This window comes from Pimephales promelas, chromosome 13, assembly GCF_988280905.1.
Source record: "Pimephales promelas chromosome 13, fPimPro1.hap1.1, whole genome shotgun sequence".
NCBI lineage: Eukaryota > Metazoa > Chordata > Actinopteri > Cypriniformes > Leuciscidae > Pimephales > Pimephales promelas.
Window position 1 is genome coordinate 18161721 of NC_142781.1, and position 24738 is coordinate 18186458.

General features: G+C 37.4%; 1 protein-coding gene across 3 annotated transcripts; it reads left to right on the forward strand.

Moving 5' to 3' along the window:
- rtn1b (reticulon 1b) lies at positions 1-24343 on the forward strand. Of its 3 annotated transcripts, none has more exons than XM_039692499.2 (9): positions 1-272; positions 6257-6988; positions 7433-8227; positions 20965-21172; positions 21253-21391; positions 22549-22618; positions 23427-23473; positions 23570-23628; positions 23758-24343. In XM_039692499.2, exons 1-9 carry the CDS (start codon positions 50-52, stop codon positions 23798-23800), a joined length of 2316 nt encoding a protein of 771 aa, XP_039548433.2. In that variant the 5' UTR covers positions 1-49; the 3' UTR covers positions 23801-24343. The 3 variants fall into 3 exon arrangements, with proteins under 3 accessions (XP_039548433.2, XP_088974684.1, XP_039548435.1); XM_089118558.1 differs by having other exon boundaries at positions 3-272; positions 7436-8227; XM_039692501.2 differs by lacking the exons at positions 1-272; positions 6257-6988; positions 7433-8227 and adding an exon at positions 14067-14256.
- Positions 24344-24738: the final 395 nt, after the last annotated feature.

Here is a 24738-nt window from a genome sequence, read left to right on the forward strand (position 1 = left end):
CGTCTCTCTGAGTCTCTCTGAGAAGCATCGCACATACACGCGCTTACAAATGTCTGTGAAGCCGGAGACAGGTTCGGAGGGAAGCTGGTACGGGGATGATTTTGAGGAGATTGATCGCTTTGGGAGTACCACTACCGCCCGGCGTGATGACTTGGGAGAGGGGAGGCAGATGAGAGACTGGGAGGACGAGTCAAGTGAAGAGAAACAGTTTTCCAGCCATCCCGAAAGCGACCGGCAACCGCTCCCTGTTGTCATGGAGACTTCTTCCACAGGTAACTGGGATTTTGATCTACACCGTCTTTTATGCAGTGCTTTGAACAACCTTAGTGCTTAACTTCTTAACTTGTCGACCGGGGCCTTGTTATCAGGTAGCAGATACATTGGCTTATCGCTCTGTATGGGGTGGAAGTATGTTTTGCTAAAATGAGGTTGGGCATTTAAGTAAAACACCTAATAACCGAATTATCACCCACTATAATAAAATAGGCTAATGTGTAGGCAAATATTGTCCAATGAACAACCCGTCAGCAATTGATTTAAATCTCACGAGCTTTAAATCTCTTGTTTATTTCGAGTGGGACAAACCACAATTGCTGATGAGTAAATGAGTCAGTTAATTTAGTGACTGCTTTAGTTGACTAAAATTCAGTGTTTATGATTCTAAAAGAACAGTTCTTCTGACAAAACCACCCATGTTTTCACTTGAAAAAAAAACAAACAAACAAAACTTTTGTATGGGTGGCACTTCCTGGGAAGGTAGAAAGATACAAAAAGGTTTCGTTTTGTAGTGTTCTTTTTCTTTTCTTTTGTAGTTTTGTGATGTTGTTGTGTTTTATGTTGTCTGTGTTGTAAATTGGTTATGTTTTTAGGACCCCCTTGAAAATGAGATGTTACATCTCAAGGGGCTATCCTGTCAATAAATTCAAATTCAAATTCACACATCAGAAAGCATCATCAGTTTTATGGGGACTCATCATAGACATTATTTTATACTCTATCCCCTAACCCTAATCTTACCCCTAAACCCAATCCTTGCAAAAAACAAACAAACTTGCATTTAGTATGACTTTATCCTCAAGGCGAAAGACATTTTGTCTCCATGACATCAAACATTTATTGAATATTATATGCCTAATATTCATCCAATATCACAAAACCGAGGCCTCTGATTCTCCATAAATCTATACCTATAATTGTTTTAAAATTAAGTCATGAATGAGACCTATCTACCTGCTTACCGTGTTTGTGAGGTGCTGTATAACTCACACTTTTCCTCCTTCAACTATTTTTGTCTGTTGTTATTATTCCATTGTGTCCCAGCTGCTTTTCAGATCAGACATTTTGTAACCTTTACAGGTCCTTTACTGCATAGAGATCAATACTTGACATAATTTGAACATCTCACTGCATGGCTTGGACCTGTGAAACTCGAAACTCTGTGTTAGCTATATGACATTATGCTAGGTTGTAAAGAAATAAAGTGAAGACAGAGCAATTCAGATTGTTTTTATTTTATCGAGATAAAATAGAGCTCCATTTCAATAAAGCCACAGTCTGTAAATAGTCTTTACAACCAGATGAAAATATAAGACATAAGTAAGGATAATTACTATATGAGGTAGGATGTTTCCTTTTGTCACGTTCTGGAGGTTGAGGATCCAAATGCAGTTTTATTTAAAGGGTAATCCAAAATCGTAGTCGAAAACAGACAAAGGTCAAGGTCATACACATTGGGTAATCATTCCAAACAATAACAGGGTCATAGGGGCACAAGAAAAACAGGAAACCAAGCTCGAAAAAAACAGGAGAATGCTTGGAATTGCAGTGTTACACCAAACAAGACTTTGCAGGGGAATGAAAGAAAGAAAAAGGCTATTATAGGATGAGCAAACAAGAAGATGAGACAATGGAGAAAACAATGAGTGCTGAAGAGCCCAATTAGAGAACCTTTGCTCCCATTTTCTTTAACCAGATCTTTGTCATGAAACTAAAGATGTTTTCCTTTTCAATTTTAGCTTTTTTTTCCTGTTTGATCTTAATGCTGTAGATTGGTGAGTGAGAGTGAGGTTAATAGTCTTTCTTGTGGGTATCACAGATAGATGGAGAGGTTATTATTGGGTAACACTCAACACAAAAATCCCATAAACACTTGTGTATCCATGAGTTATAATACAGTCAGCTAATGGGGAAATGGTATTAGTTGGAAAGGAAAAAAAAATCAAATCATCAATGATGCACGAACAGTCTAATATCTCCTTATTTGTTCAACCAAACAAAAAGACATTTTAAATATTTTTCACTTTGCAATAAATTCAGTGTTCAGTGAGGTTTCTTGTGGCCACTGTTGGAAATTCTCCTAATCTGTGCATCTAAACCGTTATAGACTATATCATTGATAAATTAACTTAAATTAGTATCTTAAACCTTGTAAGTTAGTTTATTTATAGATGCATCATGATTCATGAATGAGTCACACAACATGTGTCTGAATCACCAGATTGACATTGGCAAGCTGATAAAAATCTGAGTCTTGTGGTAAAATCCTTCTCATCAGACTGAATCTCTCATTAGCTGAATGGCAGCCTAACCCAGTGCTTATTGAACCACAATACTGACTCTTGAAGGATGTGAAAATACCCTTTTAATAACTAGTCATTAGATCACATTTTGAGTGCATTGTTAAGCTGTTCAAACATTTTACATGATTTTAACATGAAATGAACCTGATTGTTTGGTTGAGATCACTTTTAATGGGTTAGTTCACCCAAAAATGAAAATTCTCTCAGTATATTACTCACCCTCATGTTGTTCCAAACCTCTATGTGTTTGTTTGTTCTACTGAACACAAAGGAATATATTTGGAAGAATATTTTAATCAAACAGATCTCATTCCCCATAGTAGGAAAAAATACATACTATGGGGAATGAGATCTGTTTGATTAAAACATTCTTCCAAATATCTTCCTTTGACTTGAGACTTCTCAGACTTGAGAAGCTGCTGGTGTTTCAAACCACTGTTGTCTGGATCACTTTATTTTGCATTACATGTTATGTAATTTACTATATTGTTCCTTAAATATTAAGATAGTCCACAAACATTACTCTGCTTTGTCCTACAAAATGTAGGACATGTACATGTACAAAACCTTACTCTAATAATCCCATTATTCCTGCAGACATCAGCAGTTTATTTTCAGATTCAAGAGAGGTACTTAACTATCCTCATCTGTATCTGTTCTGATGTAGAAGTAAATCCAGTTGATATACTTACACGTAGAGTAATTATGTGAAAGTGCCCCTGGAGTGAATTGAAGTTGGCTCCAAATCCTTATCACATGTCACAAACCCGTCAGTGGCATCCTGATGTAATTGCGGGGCATAATAATTATGTTGATTTGAAACATAACCCCTGTCACACTTTACCTCCCAGTCCTTTTTTGTCACTCTTGTTTATTAACAAAAAATGTGTCGCTTAATCAGTGTCTTCCTGTGGAGATAGACCTGGCTCTAAACAGAAATAGCTCAGACTGCAGGAAGGAAGTCCTCACAATGTACTGAGCTTACTTTCTAAGCGCAGTTAAAACGGTCTGAGCTGCACAGCTCAGGGAAAGAGAAATTCACTTCTTGCCAAATGCCAGTCAGGAGAATAGTTCCGCCCAAATCAAAATAATTATGCTTAACCTGGTATTTAATATTATATGTAATTTAAAAATTCAAATTGTCAAAATCTAAAACGGGTAATCAAATGTAACACATCATGTAAAAATGTATCATCTTGGAAAATTGCACAACATGTTATTATTCTCTGTTATTATCTTTTAAAAGTTTGATAGTGATCAAGCTATACATTTTATAAAAATCACCTGTCAAGTTTATAATACATATTACATCAGCATATGAGAGCCAAATTGGGGGTCATTTTCATCGAGACATCAGTAGCTGTATTAGTATCTGGCCTAGATACTGGCCTTCATTCATAAAAATATGCCATTAAACAAGTATTTAAAATATATTGTCTTAATGTTTGAGATCAACTGGGAAATTATTACATAAAATATATGAAACATGCAGATCCCGTTGTAAATAATAGTGAAAAATATATGTTTTGTTATTCCATTATTACCCCTTAGCAGATTTTGACTGTGCAGTCTTGCAGCAGGGGGGGGGGGGGGGGGGTGTCATCATGAGACATTGAAGACTGGAGTATGATGCTGAAAATACATTTTTGACATCAGAGGGACAAATAAGTCTACATTTTAATATATTTACAGAATAGAAAACAGTTCAATTGTAATATTATTTTTCTACTGTTTTTACTGTATCTTTGATCAAATAAATGGAGCTTTTGCAAGCAGTAGACATGAAAAAATAAACATGAAACAAATGTTACTGTCCTACACTTTTGAATGGTAGTGTATCGTAAAGATCAGTTCCTCTCTCTTGACTAGTTTAGAACAGAGAAACATATGAATGCTTGTGTATAAATACAGGTCAGAGATCAGTGTAATGGGCTTTGGTAGGAGAAACTAATTTTAAATGCTGTTTTTCAAAATCATTGCATTGTCAAAGCATTGTCTTTGTGCAGATGAAACACATTTTAGTAACAGTGACTGAATGGAAGATCAGCACTTAAGCATGTTCTCGCAATTGTAGTGTTTTTGAGAGGATGAGTCATGGCTTGCACACTGTTAAATGTTGGAGGTGAGATGTGTGGTGTGAACACAGATCGGCCCTCGCATACGGAAACATTTCTGTGACATTCCTGTGACAGTTGCTAAGATGACCCTATTGTTATACAGTTGTGATCAGAATTAATGTCACCCCTGGTAAATATGATCAAAAATGGCTGTTTGTCCTTTTGATCACAAAAATCGAACTTTTCATTGAAGTAAAAGATTTGAAAGTGTGGGGTAAATCACATTATGTTTTCTCCAAAGCACACTGGCCATAATTATTGGCTCCCTGTTATTAAATATGTTTTGCAACTTCCTTTTGCCAAGATAAGTCTTCTTCTATAATGCCTGATGAGATCCCCTGACAAGAGATCAGAGACCATTCCTTCACACAGAATCTCTAAAAATCCTTCAGATTCACACGTTCATGTTGGTGCTTCTTCTCTTCAGTTCACCCCAATCATTTTATAGGGTTCAGTTTAGGGGACTGGGACATGTTGATTTTGATGTTTGTTTTGGATCCTTGTCCTGATGGAATATCTAACCATGGCCCATTGTAAGATTTCTAGCCGAGGCAGTCAGGTTTTGATTTTTTATCTGTTGGTATTTGCTAGAATCCATAAAACCATGTATCTGAACAAGATGCACCTCCATTTAACCATAGGCATGGGGTACGTTTTATCCCTGTTTTATCCCTGTTTATAGTTTCATCTGACCATCTTTGGCCAATCAAACTTTCCTCCTCACCATACATTAAAACAATATAGACACAGATCCTCTTCCTGGCAGATTCGTAACATCTTTAGTTGATTGGAACTTTGTAATTATTGCCCTGATGGTCAAAATGGGGAGAACTATCAATTTTGTGATGCTCAACAATCTTTTGATGCACATCAGAACTATATTCTTTGGTTTTGCTCATTGTGAGTGATGATTAAGGGAATTTGGCCTTTGTGTTTCCACATATTTAAACTCCTGTGAAACAAGCTAGACAATTTAGTTCACCCTGGTGTGCTAAAAAAAGTAAATATTAATGTTGATTTCACACTGATTAATATAAGTTGATATGGTTTTTGTTTTTGAAGAATTAGTGTCTCTCTTCTCTCTCTGCACTTTATTTTATAGATCTTCTCACTTCTTAGCTATATGGTTAAAAATAGAGTCCCAATGGAGTCATTTTTCCTAGTGAAAGTAGGGCAGTACAGAGACAGAGGTACAGGATCTCTGATGGAGTGGGGTCACGTTAGCATGGGGATTTACACAAGTCATGGGATTATCCTCAGTTACACATCTGTAGTGTGGAGGGAAACACACCTGATCCTGAAATATTTTATCAATATGCAATAGCGGTCAATATGCAATAGCGGTCAAACTGACTCTCGGTTGTGCAGTTCTCATGGGATTCTGCATTTATTTAACAATATAATAATCAAAAGAAAGAATTTTGCATTCTTTCACAAAATTGTTTGTTCTCCAGAATTTTGACACTAATTTTATAGAATAATCATTGTTTAAACATGGTTTACCCTATGTTAAAATATGTTATTTAAAACTCTTGCTCATGCTCCTCTTTTCTCATACAGATAAATCCGATTCAAACTTCCAGAAGAAATCTACTGATGATGGGGATGACCTGTACACCTTCCTCTTGTCCAATCAAAGCTATGGCTCACATGAAGACCCCTCCTACTTTTCTGGCAGCACGGGCAGATCTGGTGACAAACATACATCTCGCACTGATGACTTCATTTCTGGATCCCATTCCCTCACGTTGACCTCAGACTCCAGCATCGAGATCAAATCCAGTGCAGACCCGACTGACAGCTCTCACAAGATACATGACTCTGAGAAAGCGTTTGACTCTTCTTACAACTACATGGACATCAGCCATAAAGAGGACTCCTGTAGCTCACAACACCCCCTGGAGGACTGGAGGATGAGCGGCCTCTCGGAGCCCACCCAGTACACTAAACTGGAGAAGAGCCCATCACCGGCAGAAGTGGATGTGGAGGACATTGGCTCTGCAGAAGTTCTGGACTCTCAGACCTTCCCATATGTGGAGGAACCATCTGATGAGGAACTGTCAGATTATCAGCCCTATAGATCTCCAGGTACAGGCAGCAGTGCCAGTCCAGTAAAGATCACTCTGACAGAAACGCCTCCTACATCTGTATCGCCCACCACAGTCCAACACAGCCCCACATTTACAGTGTCAGAGAATGAGAGTATCCTGAGTCTTGGGCTGGAGGGAGTGCCCACCGTCACCCTCTCAGAGGCAGAGGATGAAAGCCCTGAGTCATCTACACCCCCTACAGGTAAGCATCATCATCCCACACAAGCACTTCACTGCAATGTATCCACTACACCATCGTTAATTCCCTCTTCTAGCTGACCTTATGGCCCTTTGTAGGTGTACTTGTCAATCTGGGAACTTTCATACATTTGATTCAGTTTATTAATTTAGCTTCGCTTTTATCTAAAGTGATTGACAAATGAGCATCTTTACAACATAAAATTCAAAGGAAACTGGTGAGAACCATTGATAATATTTTCAGAGTACTCTACTGTTTCTTTCAAAAGTTCCCAAGGCTTCAGATATACTATCCAAGTATAGTACATGTTGTACATTACACATTTTTAACAATATATCACACATTTGCTTACACTGTTGGGTGCCTTGGCAGAGAAGAGGGCTACAAGACACCTTACCTTTTTAAAAACACTCCCTCTCCTTTCTCTCTCCCTCTCTTTCTTTATAGAAGACTCTGATTCTCCATCAGAACCAAATATCCTGGCTGGTGAAACTAAAATAATGAGCTCCTTCCAAGACAAGACTCAAACGTCACCCACCTCACCCTCTCAACCTGCTTCCAAGCAAGACGGTTCTTCAATTGAATTGAAGACTTCTCCTCCAAAACCCAGCATGCCTCTTTCCTCCCAGGATGTCGGTGGTAGCAGCGCAGAATCTGGCAACTCTGAGATTGAGATGGTGTCTGAAGAGCCTAGTCCACAAGCTCCCAGCTCTGGCTACATGAGCTTCAGTAAGAGTCCCAGCACCTCTCCATCTACCACAGCTACAGCGCCTGTCCCGTCTTCTACTCCTGTGTTTCCCCCAAACCCTACTATGCAGTACAGCATCTTGAGGGAGGAACGTGAAGCAGAGCTGGACAGTGAACTGGCTCTGGAGTCCTGCGGAGAGGAAAGTCCCAAAAAATGGACCCACAACTCCACAAAGGGCTTCAAGGAGAGCCCACAGCTGGTCAAAAAACCCACAACCCTGACTAATCCAACTAAAGAACCCATTATGACTCCCACTACACCTACTCCGACCGTTCCAGCCCCAACCAGCGCTCCTAAAGAGAAGGCATCCACCATGGAAGAGAAGCCTAAACCCAGCAGCACAACCCCCAGTCCCAGCCTGCCAGAGCTGAAGGTAGAGCATCCTGCTGGGGAGGTACACCAGAAAGAAAGAAGGCGCTCCAGTCAAGGCCGCAGGGGCTCTGGAAGAACGACTGTACCACCTGTTGTCTTCCAGGGTCTATCCAGGGAGAAAGGTAAACACGTTCCCAAATCACTAATGGTCACCTCAACACACAAGTTCTGACAGTCACCATATTGCATTTAAGTGCACAGCTATTGAGCTACAGAGGGTTTTGCATAGTTGAACTTCTATCTTCTATCTGAGTATGCATGACACAATGCGTAATCGAATATTTAAAGGATAAATGCACATCATCACCTCTGTCTTTCGGAGCAAGTGCACAATGTGAAGCCAATTGTTGTCGGATTAATGTGTTAGATGCTGGACGAGGCCAACCTACAGTTGCAATGTGTAGATCTGTTAGTTCAACTTTGCAAAAACAGACTGGAACAATTTCAGTCAGACTAAATGTATGGTCACATTTATCGTTGTTATTGCTATTGTTGTTGCTTCGTTCATCACTACACTATTGAAAATAAATAATGTAAACCTTTTTGTCCAAAACATTTTGCTAATGGGATCACCTTATTAGCGCTTATATGACATAGTAAATCTTCTAAAAAATGCACGTAGACAAGTATTGAGTGTTTTAATGGCATCTTTTAATTTAAAACTACACAAATTACTCTTTAAATGCAAATAATTTTTAAATTAAAGAAATAGTTCACCAAAAAAAAGATAATTCTGCCATGTATGACTTTTACTCTTCGGTGGAGTATTTTGAAGAATTTTAGTAACCATAGTTGAATTCGTAACCACCTTTCACCCTAGTAACAGCCCTGTTTGTACCAAAAAAATACTATTTCTCAAAATAGTACTCCACTGAAAAAAGAAAATCATACAGGTTTTGAATGCGGGAGAGTAAATGGTGGGTGAATTTAAATGTACCTGTCACTTTAAGGCCAGAAGTCTGTGATGCGCTTAAATTAAAATAAAAAACTGACTCACACTCATTGGCCTCACCTTGCTAGGAGGAAACTCCCTTTGGCTTTAAAAGCAGGAAAAAACACATTTCAATGCCTCAATCCTGGGCATACACAGGTCAGCTGACAGTTTACAGCTAATACTTTCCTAACATTATATAAATGAATAGTAGTATTTACTGTAACATGCAGGCTCTCTCAGATATCAGTACATTCACTTGCATTTTAAAAGTTTAATTTTAATCAGACTAAAACAATAGTTTGTGTACTTAAAATGTAATATAAGTGCTTTAGTCCAGCATAAATCTTACAAGTCTAAAGGACTAACAGATAATGTGATTATCTGATATAGTAGATAATGTGATTGCAGCTCAGCGTCACTCAGTATCTACCATTATCCTTAGCATTGTGTGCATGTCCTGAAAGTCAGAGGTGATGATTTGAATGTAATGCTTAAAACATTCACTGCATATTGGACAGACAGATGAAGCCTGGAGCTCAATTAAAATACATGTAAATATAATTAGTGTTGATCTAGCCAGGTAGAGATGAAGGTAGAGATGTTATTTCTAAATTTAGGATAATGACGGTTTTTGTGTGACTCAACACCTCTGATGTGTGAGAATACTCAAAGTAATACAATGGACTCAGGTTTCATAGAGGCAATCCTACTCAACTGTTTACTTCATGGGTCAATTCTGCTTTTTCACTAAGATCCATCATCATCCAACAGCATCGTTCCAGAAAAATACAGCACAGTGTGATATAACATTTCTAATCATCTTCAGACCACTAGAAGGTCATGCACATGAAATATTAGCCTATATCAATTTTACAACACACATTTCTCACATTGTCCCCTTTGTCTTTAATTAGGCGACTAATGTTTTAGATTTTATTTCACACCTGAATGATCCCAGCATCTGCTGTTGTGTCTTCAGGGTTCGGCAGAACTCAGTCGAAATATCTTGTGTGGAACTGAAAAATTTGTAAAACCCACAGATTTCTTTTAGTGATTGGAACTCATCCCACTTATAGACTTAGGGCCCTTTCACACCTACCTTGTTTGGTCCGGACTTTCTGACTTTTCAATTTGGTCCGAATCAAAATTAAGGTGTGAAACCTCCCCTGGACCACGGTCCGGACCAAACAGATAAAATTTGGTCCAACGAAAAGTCGGTCTGGATCAAACTGACAAAAGGTTTGGTTCGTTTATAGTGTGAAAGCATTTATGTATGGTTCGGACTTTCAGACCTTTTGCAGGAAGTTCTGGTGGTTCCCAAAAAAGCCCAAAAAACAGAAGGTGGCAGGAAAAATAAGCCATGTAGCACATGGGGAGAGGAGGAGGCGAGGTTTTTAATTGAAGTGTGGTCTGATGACATAATGAGAAGTCAACTTGCAGTCTTCTCCTCCTTTCCTGCTGTCAACGATAAAATGTTCGCACAACGAGGACGTTCATTTGGCGAATTTGAACTAGCCTTGTGTATAGTTGGTGCTCCAGGTAATTATGCCATAAAAATAACAATAAAGTTGTAACAATATGCGTCTGTTCATTCATGTTGTCAAAGTTACCCAGCAAATTGACAACACGCTGACGTCAGACGGACGTCCATTTACTAAACCAATCAATGTCAAGGACAAGGTGCAGCCCACATAGATGATGACGACAGGATGTAAGTATGTCACGTAAAGTTCTTTAGTGCGCTCGCGTTATTGCAGTGTGAAACCAAACCAAAACTTTCTGAAAGTATAAAATGTATCAAAACATTAACTTTGTTTCAGACCTTGGTGCGGACTTTCAGATGTGAAAACAATCAACGAACAAAAAAACAATATTGCTTTAAAAATGAATTATTGTTTATATAATTATTAAAGTAACAATTAACATTTTTTTCAAATTTTTTATGAATGTTTAATGATTAATGTTAGTTTTGTCTTTAAATAATGAATTATTGACTTCAGTGTATTAGTGAATTTTGTTTGTATCTGTTGAAGTCATTACGCCTTCAATGCTTTGGGCTGGACTGTTGTTTGAAGAGGTGGTTCAGGTCAGTTCTGGTGTCTGCTACGTTTGTGAACAATGGGTGCTGCCGTCTTGTGATTACATAGCCACACTGCAGTGGGATGGGAAGGCGTTGCACAGATCCCAGTGAGATAAAAAGACCATGAAATGCGTTTCATTTGGGGTTCAGACTATCATATGTATCACGGTGGATGGCAGACAGCTCTAAATCATCCTGCCATGCAGTGCTAATGTAATTGGAAATTGATAATATAGTGAATTTTATGTTTGTCTTTTAATCGATTCTTAGCAATGTTTCATATGATGCTTTTCAGTCTATTTTTCTCTTTACAACACCCTTAATCAAGGAGAACTGTTTGTATTGTAAAAGCAGACTGACTTTACTGTTGTTGCCTGGAGACCATTGTATGTGTGTGTGTCTATGGCAGTCTGCAAATTAGGTATGGTGCCACAGTCTGTGTCTGACCGCACCCCCCTTTCCCCCTCCTCTCTTGATCTTAGTGTCTCACAGAAGCCTCTAGAAATAAGATGGCTTTTGTAACCGCATGTACACAAACTGAGGATGGGTATCACTGCTAATTTCTTCCAGCAGAGGGCTCAGTTTACCATGTGCAGTCATTGTCTCGCTGTCAGCCCATAGACTGGAGAGGGGTTGTGAAGCATTTTCATAGTGTGTACTTGTATAAAATATAGATTTTGATCTCTATAACACATCATAAATGATGTGTTTTCTTGCCTGTATGTGTTCCTGTTTGCTAGTTCACTGTGTGTGCATTAACGTTCAAAAGTTAGGGGTCGGTAAGATTCAAAGTACAGTGAAACAGTTAAGCAGTTATTTATGTGTCTTTCTAGTTCTAGATCTTATGCTTCATTCTGCCTCTATCAGTTATTTACCTTTTAAACACCCCTGGCATTTCATGTGTGATGTGTGTTTACTGGAAGCTGAGGCGCAGACATTATTCATACCGTGTGCCAATTTCCTTTGTTTGGTCTTGCATTAAATGCTAAACCTTTGAGTTAAAGATGTCAAAGATAATACATAATTCACAATGATGTGCTGTTCTTTTGTATGATGAATTAATTAGGTACAGTTATTGTTATCTCTTACTATGCATGACATATGGGATCATGGTGGATGTTCTCTGTGCATTGAAGTGTCTCATTACAGTCTGCCACTATGACTAGAATCAGAGACCATGATTAAGTGATTTATAGCTAGGACTTTATATAGTCTGAGATTTTAAAGAAAAATGGCTCATTGGTAATATTACAAGGTTTATTGAATTCATAATGTGAAAAATTAGGAGATTTTTTTTGTTATTTATGACTTTTTCAGCCATTTGTTACAATGGTTGTTGCAGAAAGAGAGTAGTTTAGGCAAGATCTAACTGAATGAATATATAGAACAAATATTGTACAACAATTTTGAGGATCATGTGACACTGAAGACTGGCATAATGATGCTAAAAATTCAGCTTTGCCATCACGGTAATAAATTATATTCATATAGAAAACACACTGTAAAAAAAATATTTTCAAGATTTGTTATCCCAACATTTTTTCTTTTGTCAAATCAACTTAAATAATTTATTTAGTTGAGATAACTTATTATTTTGAGTTTTGACGATTAAATTAATCTCCTTCATTGTATTAACTCACTTTTTCCAGTTCAATCAACTTAAAATTTTAAGTTAACCAGGTTACTTACTTTTTTTAAGTTAAACCAACAATATTTTTTTTTACAGTGTTAGTTTAAATTGTAATATTTCACAATATACTGTTTTTAATGTATTCTTGATTAAATGAATCCAGTGTTGATGCAAAAGAGAGAAAATATTAAACAATTGAATTAAATTGTTAAAAATCAAACACACACACACACACACACAAAATGCCAATACGTCAGTGTTACCCATCTGAAAATGTCATATGGCAAGTCCTTCCCTGACCACTGGACAGGACTGTCCGCTTGCCTGTGAGTGAGCTCATCCTGTTTCCTTTAACCGAGAGTGCCGAGTCATTCTCCATATCTCATGAGGCTTGTCTCCTTCCTCACACACACACACACACACACACACACTCACTGTTATAGCAGTCTGGAGTGAAATTCATCAGATATGATGCTATGAGTACAGAATGAGCCTTTGCTCTGAATGAGAAAAATAGTGCGCAGCAATGTTTACCACCAGATTTCAATCTTTCCTAGAGGATTAGTTGGGATTAATCTAAAAGACTGAAAGTGAGAAAGAGAGAGGAAAACAAATATTTCATCCATCCACTTTAGTGTCTGTCTGCATTCTTAAATAAACAGTGACCCAAAAAATATGGTCATTTATTTACCCTCATGTCATTCCAAACCAGTATGATTTTCTTTCTAACATAAAACACAAAAAGAGATGTTTAGCAATAGGCTGCTTTTTTCTTTTACATACAATGAAAGCCAATGGTAGCTATATATATATATATATATATCCACACACATTTTTCTTGATTTCATTTAAAGGCACTATGAAATCAAAATTTTCTCTTTTTTAATCCATGTGCACTCAATCCATGTGCAATTCAAAATAACTTTTCCTCCCTTTTGTTACAAAATCTGTTCTCTTCTCTGATGATGCATTTACTGGCATGAGGGCGGGAGAACCTGTCACTCACATTAATATCTCAACAGTATCAAACCACAATGATTCAGTCAATTCCTGATGGACAAATCATGTCCCGTCCTACATTTTTTCTTTTTTATGAAGCCATTTATCTCGGATATATGTCAGAATAAGGAAGAAAAGATTGTCAGTAGTGATTGTCAATCATTACGCTTTGCACCTCCCTCAAATGTCTGCCTTCAACAAAATCAGTTCGTCCACCAGTGGGCAGCACTATCACCATAAACTCCTAATCCGCCTCCCCTCCATCCCTGCATGCCCTCCCCTCCTCCTATGGGTCATTCATGCACTAATGTGAACCGGTGAGCGAGAGAGAAGCGGAGAGAGGGATAACGACAGATACGGAGCGAGGAGCGGAGAGGCTGTAGCAGTAGCGTTAGCAGAAAGCGATTCGCAGTCCTTCCCCTCACCCAGCCTAGCATGCAGGCCAGCACCATGGCAGCCGCAGACTCGACCAAGACTGAAGGTTTCTGGAGCAACTGGAAGAGCAAGGGTACTGTGAGTGCGTGTGGAGGAAAGGGGGTCCGGGGTGAAGAAGATGCATGTGCATGTCTGGACAGAAAGGGCTTGATTTATTAGGGCTGCTGGATTTTCTTAGGGGCAGGTGCATGTGGGATTCTGGAAGATGCTCGTGCACACTTTCGCATTTTTTTCCGCATCGAGGCCACCGCCATCATGGGCATATGAGCGACAGACTGGGGGGGCTTGAGACAGCTGGGCACGCCCTTCTTCTACCCCCTTCTTATTGTACTTAGTGGATCCTTACTGAATTCATATACCCTGGATGTTTTTGATTAGAATGAATTGCCAATGATGTGCATGACTGCCTAATTTTCAGGTCAGATGGGCATTTAGATTGCGGATAGTTCCACAAAGAGCTGTTTTGTGTGATTCTTTACATTTTTACATCTGCTGTGTTGATCATAAAGGCCTTCAGGCTGCATAGGGAGCAGAAAGCGAAATAAAGAAAGGAAGAAAGAGAGAGGTATAGGGTGTGGCTACCTGGATATAGCTTGTGGTGTTTGCCTAAATGTAAACCCCTCTTTTTGCTTGTTCTGTCAAAGAATGGATAGTAGATATATATGCACGTGTTTTATGTGTATAATAAAAATGAGCTATTGCTGTCATTTATTTGCTATCCACTTCAAGACATCTATGCATCCATCACTTCAATCAATCCAATGCCTAGACTATCACGTTAGAGAGACTATCGTCAGGAAGAAAACTGGAACAATTTAAGAGGGAGGGTTTCTAGTTGTGGCTATTTATATATTGAGCATTTCGCATTGCTGGCAGCTCAAGGGCTTATAAACATAAATAGGTATTTTATGAGTGTTTCTAAATATTAATGTCATTCAGTCTTTGTTCCTTTTATATTTCACATTTTTGGAAACACATTTTAACAAAAGAATTAATTATTTAATGTATTAGGTATCATGAACAGCAACATCTATCTATGTTTGTCTGCCATATGTTGTTTCCATTGTTATTTATAATTTATAATTATTGCCTTAATTAAGATCATTTTAGCTTTAGTGGGATTTAGTGCCTCTTTAGAATTGAAAAAACTCACCGCAACACGAAGCCATTACCAAAATACAACAGATATGATGATGTTAAAAACTGGTTAAAAACTAAATGGTTAAAGTTGTATTGTTTACAGTAATGAAGATGAAGTGCCGGTGTCAGCACAGGGACTGTGTTCTTTTGCCATCTTCTATAGTCGTGCATGTTGGCTCAGGATTGCTAATATCTGTGTCCTATAGGTATCGATTCAGTGCTATAAAGTCAAACCGCCGCAAAGGTGCTGGCTTCTCTTTAGTCAGCAGTTCTGTTTCTTCTCACAGTCTTTTCTCAAGTATGCAGTTTAGTCAAATCTGTGGAGTGAGGGGCCACATTGGCTTTTACTGTCCTGATGGTCACTTGGTACTAGTCCAAAATGATATCTTCCAGTTCTTCCATTACTTTAACTGCAAATCATAAAACAGATTTGATCACTTCTCACTGGCAAATGTGTTAGTTCTAGCACTATTCTAATTGATCAAAACTTGGAACGCTACAGATTTGACCAGATAATACTGGAATACATTCCCAAACTCAACCCCTCTGGGTTTTTTTCAGTTCACATTCTCCCAATAATTGATCTCTAGTCAAGAATGTATAGTCCGACTCTGGAAATATCGAACCTAGAATTCAAGGTGTGGTAAACACTAGTGGTTATTCAATAGAGGATATAAGAGGCATTTGTCAGCCAGGCTTAATACAGTGTCATGTTCTCACTGATCCTGGATCCATATCAACTTTAATATTGTGATCAGAACATGATGTTGGAGGACATAGCAGCCATTTTTGTTAGTGTTATGTAGGTCAAAGGTCCCCACCCCCCACCCGCTTTTTTTTGGTCAAATTACAAGACGAATCAATGTGTGGTGCAATCCATGAAAGATGGTTATTGTTGACTCTTCAGTTGTTTGTAGTCATTGCTGTGGGTCAGAATATCCCATAATAATATAGAAGCTCATTGTTCAAGATGTATGTGTGGTGCTTTGTCTCTTAGCAACACTGCTTAAAGTGATCATTCAAAAATGAAAATTCTGTCATCATTTACTCATGCTCATGCCTTGACTTATACATATATAAGTCTCATGACTTATGACTTATTTTTTTCAAAAGATCTTCTTTTATGTTCTGCAAAGGAAATAATGTCTTGGTTTGGCATGTAAATGATGACATTATGTGGATTTCTATCCCTTTAAATTCGTAAATTTGCTGCGAGAGGGAGAGAAAGTTATTTTGATTAAAGATTATGAGGGCACATGAATAAAAAAAAAGTATGATGTGCATGGATAAATCATTTATGATAAATTTTCAATTCACATTTATTAGTACAGCGCTTTTCACAATACAAATCATTTCAAAGCAACTTTGACATTTTAGGTTTCAGAAGGAGCTTTTCTGAGGCAGGCTCTGCTACCAAATAACATACAGCATTAAATCAGTAAAGTGGATTTGGAGGAGGACTGCAAGGACTTAAAGCTTCATTTGGGACAGGATCTTATACAGCAGTGTTTTATCATGCTAGCCATCAGATGCTTAAGCAAGAATATATATATTACATCACTTAAGTTTGCCTAATATCTCAAGTCTAACCTGTATTACAATTGTAAGGGTATACATGTATGCCCTTATGCTGTGCCATAAAGGGCAGTAAGATGAACCAGTCTAGAGGAGTGATTAAACAGAGCCATTAATTACGGCTGAATTTTTAGTTTCTATCTTTTTCTCAGTGTGGCATCTGTGATGTTTTCTTTACTGTATTGCCATGCCAAGCCGTTTTTATGTTTATCTGGAGGCTGTCTGTGGGGCTTTTTCATTATTGATAGTAGAGGAATGTTCTTTGCCTGGTGCCTTACTGCATCTGGCTGTCCCATGCCAAGATTGTTGTCATCCAGATCAGTGTCTAGTTTGTAATAATGTTAGTCATGGGCTGCCTGAAGTGATCTCTTTGTTGTAAGAGTATGATCCACTGATGTCAGAAGCAGGCTATGTGTCTACAATGGAGCATGACTCTAAAATAATGATCCAATCTGCATTTATGAAAATATTTTTGCAGTATACAGAAACCTAAAGCAACCACATACATTGTTTGTGTTAAACACATTCTCTATTTGTGACTATTTATTCAAGGATGGTTTGTTTGACCATGTGTTTTTATTTGTATCCCACTTTGGTTGGATTTAGATCACTGTTCTGCTACATCTCAAACTTAATTTTAGGGGATAATTGTTACATTTTTCTTAAAAAGTTTCTGTAAGTAACAAACAAAATCTTTGTCAGTGTCCTGTATTTAATATCTAAACATCCTTATAACAAGATTAATGTACTTAAACCGGTCAAAAACGACAAAATTGAAATTGAACGATGAAATTTTTGAACTATATTTTACATTTAATATTTTTACTTTTTTAGGAGTATTTTATGGTACAAAATTATATTTATGGAGTGGATTATTTAATCCATTTATTCACTTTTTGAGCATGGACCTGAAAATTCCAACTTATATATATATATATATATATATATATATATATAACTTGTATAACTTATATAACCAGATTCATGTATTTTGAATACTTTGGAGCACAGACTAAAGTTTGTTTGGTCTCTTTTTAAAAACAACTCTTGGCAGATTATTGCTGAAGTGAAGTGAACTTGGATTATTGTTATGAAAAATGCTCAAAAATAAAAAGAAATTTTATGACATATAGAATTTCCAAAACATATTTTTCTCTAAACTGGTAAGAAAATCAAATCCATAAATCTAAGCAAGCTGTGTTGCAAATTTGAAGTTCAATTTTGGTTTCAGTAAGAATTTGTTTGTGTGCAGGAACAATGTTTCTAATAGATGAAATTCCTCTCCCATTCATTTCCAATGCGGCCATTTTTGACCGCAAACAATATAATTGTTACTATTTTTTCCTGGACCATTTAACCTTTTCAAATCATGTCCATTATTTTGTGTGTGTGTGTTCACACAGCAAATGCTAAAACCAGGTTAAGAAGCAAAATATAATTTACTCAAAACATTTAATAGATTTCTTCTAATGTTTTTTATATATTTATTTAGATTTTATTTGTTTGTTTTTTTTCTCAGTAAAATACCTAAACATCATAAGACTTGTGAACTTTTGACTTGAGACTTAAGAACACTTGAGAAGCAAAATCGGATAAGATATTACATTAATGTAATTTAAATTATTTACCACATTGTAAAATAATTATAAAAAATACTTTTTAACCAGTATTTTTTCCCAGTACAATTACCTAAACATCAAAACAAGATACATTTATTCGACAAGCAAAACTGAGTAAGATATTAAGATTTGTTTTAAGCACAAACATCCTTAAAACAAGACAAAAAAGCCAATTTGCCAATACTTTATAGTGTATACTGGATATATTATATACTGGATAAAACTAGTCTTAGTACACACTTTTAGATACTTCTCAAGTATAGACTGGACAGCAAGAAAGAAAAACTGAAAATCATAAAAAGAAAAAATCAAAGATTTTCAGTGCAGTCACACAGCAATAGCTATATTTAGCCATTCTTGCCCTCAAGGACCGGACTGTTGTTTGCTGTTGTGCTTAAGATTAATAAAAAGCAAAGGTCTTTCATGAACGAGGGGGCATGTTGTTGTCAGCAATGGGCTGTTTTAGCAAGAGGGTCTTTGCTTGTGTGTCTGTCATACCAGTGTTACCTCCTGTTCCCCTCCCCCATCATTTCATCAGTACCTTATTACTCTGTCTGGCAGGCAGCGCTTTGTGAGGGAGGGGAGAGGGGGAGCAGCTCCATCACTATGGCAACTGCATCCCTGCTCACTTCACTGCGCCCATCTTTCCAGTTTCCGTGGCGACCGCGCTCCCTTCATCTCAGAGCTCAACTGCCGACTTCACGGCCCACACATTTTATACGAAGCTCACCGTAATGACCCCTTAAACAAGCCTGTGTCAGTGCATGATGGGAAAAAAGTGGGCGTAAATGAGCAAGTGTCCTATTGTTTTTTGATTTCTACCGAAAAAAAAAATAGAGGAAATACACTGCCTTGGTTTAATGAAGACCTATGTTTTTTTATTCACTTCTGATAAATAGAATAGGACATTATATTGATCATTGACTATAATGAGCAGTATAATGATATGCTTATGAATTATACATGATGCAGGAATCCTTGTATATTGCAAAAAGGGGTGTCTGCCACACCTTCATAACTCAAACAAAGAATCCCACTGAGCGTGATGCTCTTGTGGAGATCCGTAGCGCTAGTTTAGGAGAAGCTCTAATTCAGCACAGCCAAAAATAAGGCTCTTAATGGCACTGAGTATGACAGGCATACTGTAGTGTACATCCAAGGACATGATCGCAGGACTCTGTCTAGACCATGAAGCTCCATTTAGCTCAGACACATATCTGTGATTAGAGCGAACTTCTGCTAGGTTGTAATTGTAATCTAGATAAAGTGCCTAATTTTGAATCTCTTGAGTTCAGTCTCGCATCGTCTTAAATTGGGTGAAAAACAAAAGGCAGTGAGTAGAGCTTTGGAATGGGTGTGAAACAGTGGATTGATGCTATATGACTATGTAAAAAATGGATTAATAACAGAATCATTTGCCGCACTTATTTATTGGCATGGCAATTACATATTCCAAATCAATGAAACCACATTTTTGAAATCAGTGTATAAATATCAGTGTATATGCACCAAACTGTCTGGGATAGTGTAAGGGGATAGAATATACAGTTTGTACAGTATAAAAACAATTACACCTACGGAGCGTTCCCGTAAACAACATATGCTGTGTGTGTGTGTGTGTGTTTTATGTATTTGTAAACATTTTAAGGAACACTGAATATGAATGCAATTAATGTCCCATTTTCTTCAACCTAATCTAAAGTGAGAACTATTTACTCCTTATAACCAATTAACATTTCCTTTACTACGAGCTAATTAAACAATAATAGTTCTGTTCATTACAATTAATGAAGAACTTACTATTTGTATATGGCCTAGTATTAATATTAGAGATGACAATGAATTAACTGAAAACGAATAGTTTATTAAGGATTTGTAGGAACTTACTGGTTACATTATTACTTTATACATATTATTATGCTCATTTAAAAAAATGACTGCAAGAAAGTTTTAAGTTTGAGGTCTCAAGGCTTCAAAAACTGAAGAAACTGATAGTTTAATTTGTTTACTTTTAGAGCAAAATTCAAATCTAGCCGTTTCAGAAATGTCATTTTTGGGTGAACTTTGGGTGAACTCCCGTGGCCTTATGGATTGTTTGCCAACTAATGGCTGTTCAGACATCCTTTCTTTTTTGACATGCATCTTTTGGCATATTGTGAAGCAGGGACATACACGTATTCCGACTCATTCTGCGGACTGAATCCAGGCATTTTTTTTTTTTTTTGAAATACTCCTCTTTGTTTGTGTAATCCTTTCTAATTGTGTTATCACTGACTCAGCGCTGGTGCAGAGTGATTCACTTGTGGTTACATCACCGTAGGTCTTAAATGCTGAATTGAGGATCCTCAATCAATGACAATCAGATTTGTGGCATACTGTAAACCACCACCACCAATCCCAAAAGTGCATGATTTTGATCTTCTTTTTCTCTCTCTCTTCCTATCCAGCGATGGAGCTGCTGTACTGGAGGAACCTGAAGCAGAGTGGGCTGGTGTTTGGCAGTTTACTGCTGCTGCTTTTCTCCCTGACGCAGTTCAGTGTGGTCAGCGTGGTGGCCTATCTGGCCCTGGCTGCCCTCTCCGCCACCATCAGCTTCAGGGTCTACAAGTCCGTGCTGCAGGCTGTGCAGAAAACAGACGAGGGACATCCCTTCAAGTAAGACGCGTGTGCATGCGTGCGTGCCTGCTTGTGTAGCACATTAAGTTACTAACAATGTTTTTATCACCTGGATGCAGAGCTTATCTGGATGTGGAGATGTCACTGTCCCATGATCAGATGCAGAAGTATGCAGAAAATATCCAGTATTATATCAACAGTTCACTGAAAGAACTGCGCAGACTGTTCCTGGTGCAGGATCTGGTGGACTCACTAAAGGTGATCATTCGGACAGTTTAATATACACCAGGATTGTAAAGTTATCTTTCAAGTGACAGATTTTGACTTTTTTTCTGAAATTTATACTTGATAGGAAAGCACAGAAATTATGGGACGTGATCAGGATGTGAACTTTTTGCTTACACTGCACAAAGTTCAAGTCTCTTAGGCTCACTCAGGCTGCTTTTATTTCATAATAATAAATACAGTAAAAACAGAAAGATTTGTACAATTTAAAATGTAATTTATGATGGCGAAGCTGAATTTTCAGCATCATTACTCCAGTCTTCAGTGTCACATGATCCTTACGAAAACCTTCTAATATGCTAATTTGCTGATCTATAAAACATTTATTTTCATTATCAATATTGAAAACTACGGAGCCCCTAAAAGGACATGGTGATGAAAAATATATATTATGGGGGGAAGAAATAGATTTCAAAGCTTTTGCATTTGCGTACAAAACTTTTTTGTTCCCCCAAGAAACATTGCGGTCCCTTGCAAAACTTCTTGAGTTTCAAAAGTTTCTCGTGGGAACGTACACGTTTTACAAGCTAACGCTAAGTTTCTCAAGGACCGCAAACATTTTGTGAGCGAACGCAAAAGCATTGACATCTAATTTTTTTTTATTTTATTTTTTGTGACTCGTAATTGTTTTCATCACCATGTCAAATTAGGGGCTCTATGGAAAAAAAAATTTCTGCTTAATATTTTTGTGGAAACACTGATGTTTTTTTAGGATTCTTTGATGAATAGAAAGTTCAAAAGAACAGCATTTTTTATGTAATGTATACATTACTTTTTAGTTTTTACAGTCACTTTTGATCAATTTAATACATCCAAAATTACTTGTTAGAAAAAAAGAATCGTACTGACCTCAAACTTTAAACCAGTAGTGAATATGAATGTTCATTTTACAATTTCAAGTTAGGTTTTTAAGTTTTTTTCAGGAAATCTAGAGTTAGTATACAGAATATTAGAGCAGTTTATCACCTTATTGGTTTATTCTTGCGATATGAGTGTATAATGCTTTTGTTACTGCCACAGAAATGCATCATAAACCATGTGATCCCTAAATCACATGGTTTATGATGCATTCATAAACCATATGCAGTACGTGTGTGTTTTAACTGCTAGTTGTTTTTGTTTGCCTCAAGTTTGCAGTGCTGATGTGGTTGCTGACCTATGTGGGTGCCCTCTTCAATGGTCTCACTCTTCTTATTATGGGTGAGCAGTTTATTCAGTTCCATATGTATTTGTAATTTGAAACAAAAATGGGTGAGACAGAAGAATGTGTGAGGGGAGTTGCTAATACAATGCTATATCAGATATGGTAAATGTTTGGTAAAAAAAGAACATTACGATGTCTAGAAATGTATTTCGATAGTTTAATATATCGACATAGAACTCAATAGTTTCATTTTTAAACCTACTATAATACAATATATTGTTAGTCCCGAGATTCTTCATGTTAGTGAATAAATACATAGATTCGCAATTGTCCGCAAGCATTCTTGTTCCCAAATGGTCTGGTGATAGAACCTTTGTTAATCTTGTCAGAAGTAGTTCCCGGGTTAATCCGCTCTTGTATAGGTTAATTTTTCTTAATTAAAATCAAAAGATGTTCATCTGGGATTTTATATCTCGAGCTCGGACACATTTGTGTGCATTTGTGATTTCACCAGAAAGAACAGAGAGATTAAAACGCTCGTCTGGGTGAAGACTGGTCTCGAGCCCAAAGAGAACGTTCCGCTGCTGATAACAGTGGCAACAAACACTCTGCATCATTTCAAAAACACATTCCAGCGCCAAATTGCCTCTTATTTAAGACCAATTGTCTTCAACTTGACATGTTTCATTTGCATTAGGTATTGCGTTTGCATATTTGTCCAGTGAGATGTTTCAAAAAAGTGGTGGGGACAATATCGATCCTGGCAAAAAGTGGTGTTACACCTTTGATTTAAATGACAGACTACTGTGTTTACTCATCATGCACTCTTCTGCATTTTAACATTTACCTTGCATCTTGCTTCAGTGGTGGTGTCCATGTTCTCCATGCCCGTGGTCTACGAGAAATACCAGGTCAGAAAAACACCTTTGTCACCATGACTACAGCGTCATGTATAATTCATAAGCACCATGACTACAATGACTCACTTTTTTAATCTTTCTCTCTAGGCACAGATAGATCAGTATCTGGACCTAATAAGGACCCAAGTCAACTCTGTGGTAGGAAAGTAAGTACTCCCTTTAAGCATTATAGAAATGTTTTGTAACATTATACATCATTACTTTCACTTTTGATCAATCAAAAAGTCATACTGAATATAATATACAGTGATATAATTGTGTTTTTGTTTGCACAGGATCCAGGAGAAGATTCCTGGTGCCAAACGAAAGGCTGAATAGGCCCCTTTTGGAGGAGGTTCTGAGCCCCAGACCGACCCATTGCAGGGAGAGCTGAATGATGATCAAGGGTTCCTCTTTGTACACACACACATACACAAACACACACATATCAGAAATAAACATCACTGGAACATAGTTCTACTTTGTACACATTGTGAAGTCTAGAGCCATGACAAAGCTGTGCAGGAGAAGTCCCATCCTCACCTTGTAATCATAGAAAAAATGAAGAAAAAAAAGTTAAGCGTGCTGTTTCTCAATTCAGGATCTAGTCAGAAGTACAACTACTTGATGAATTGTAGAAGTAACCATGAAACATATTATTCAAATCCGACAAAAAGACTAGATGTGATTTTTGTTTTATGTGTTGCTCATAAAGTGCATGAAGTCAAGAGTCTTAAGTGCTGATGAATTCTCTTTTTATCTTTGAGGTTTATGTGCTTTCTCAGCTGTGCTGAAAATTTCTGTAGTATGTGAAGGATCTCCAGCTTTATTGCTCTCCAGTGACACTCTCTTCTTGAAAAAAAACAAAACAAGCTTCTTTGTGTCTAGGGCGTTGGGTGGGGGCTGTAAACATTGTTAACATGCAGTAATCGTCATTGTCAGCTAGACACATGGATCTGCAGAGGTTCATGGTATATGGGCACAAACGCAACTATTTAGCAATGTTCTGATTAGATATGGTCAGCTCACTATAGCATTACAGTATTACAGTTTCTTTTTCGTAGGACTCCACTACAGAGATTCATGTTTTTTTGTTTTTTTTTTGTGATGTCATTTATCCTTTTGTTCCTGAAAATGATACTAAACAAAAGAGAGGGAGGAGAAGGAAGCTTCTGTGAGTGATTGCCAGCTAGAATCTGTCAATCTTTGTACTGTTAAGTGTTGTTCATCTTTTAGCCATTGACTCTTAACTATTTGCACTTAAGCTGTACTCAATA

Coding starts and splice junctions, on each gene's coding strand:
- rtn1b (XM_039692499.2), top strand. CDS start 50: ATGTCTGTGAAGCCGGAGACAGGTTCGGAGGGAAGCTGGTACGGGGAT. Junction 8,228..20,964: donor GGGTCTATCCAGGGAGAAAG/GTAAACACGTTC, acceptor CTTCCTATCCAG/CGATGGAGCTGCTGTACTGG. Junction 21,173..21,252: donor GACGAGGGACATCCCTTCAA/GTAAGACGCGTG, acceptor ACCTGGATGCAG/AGCTTATCTGGATGTGGAGA.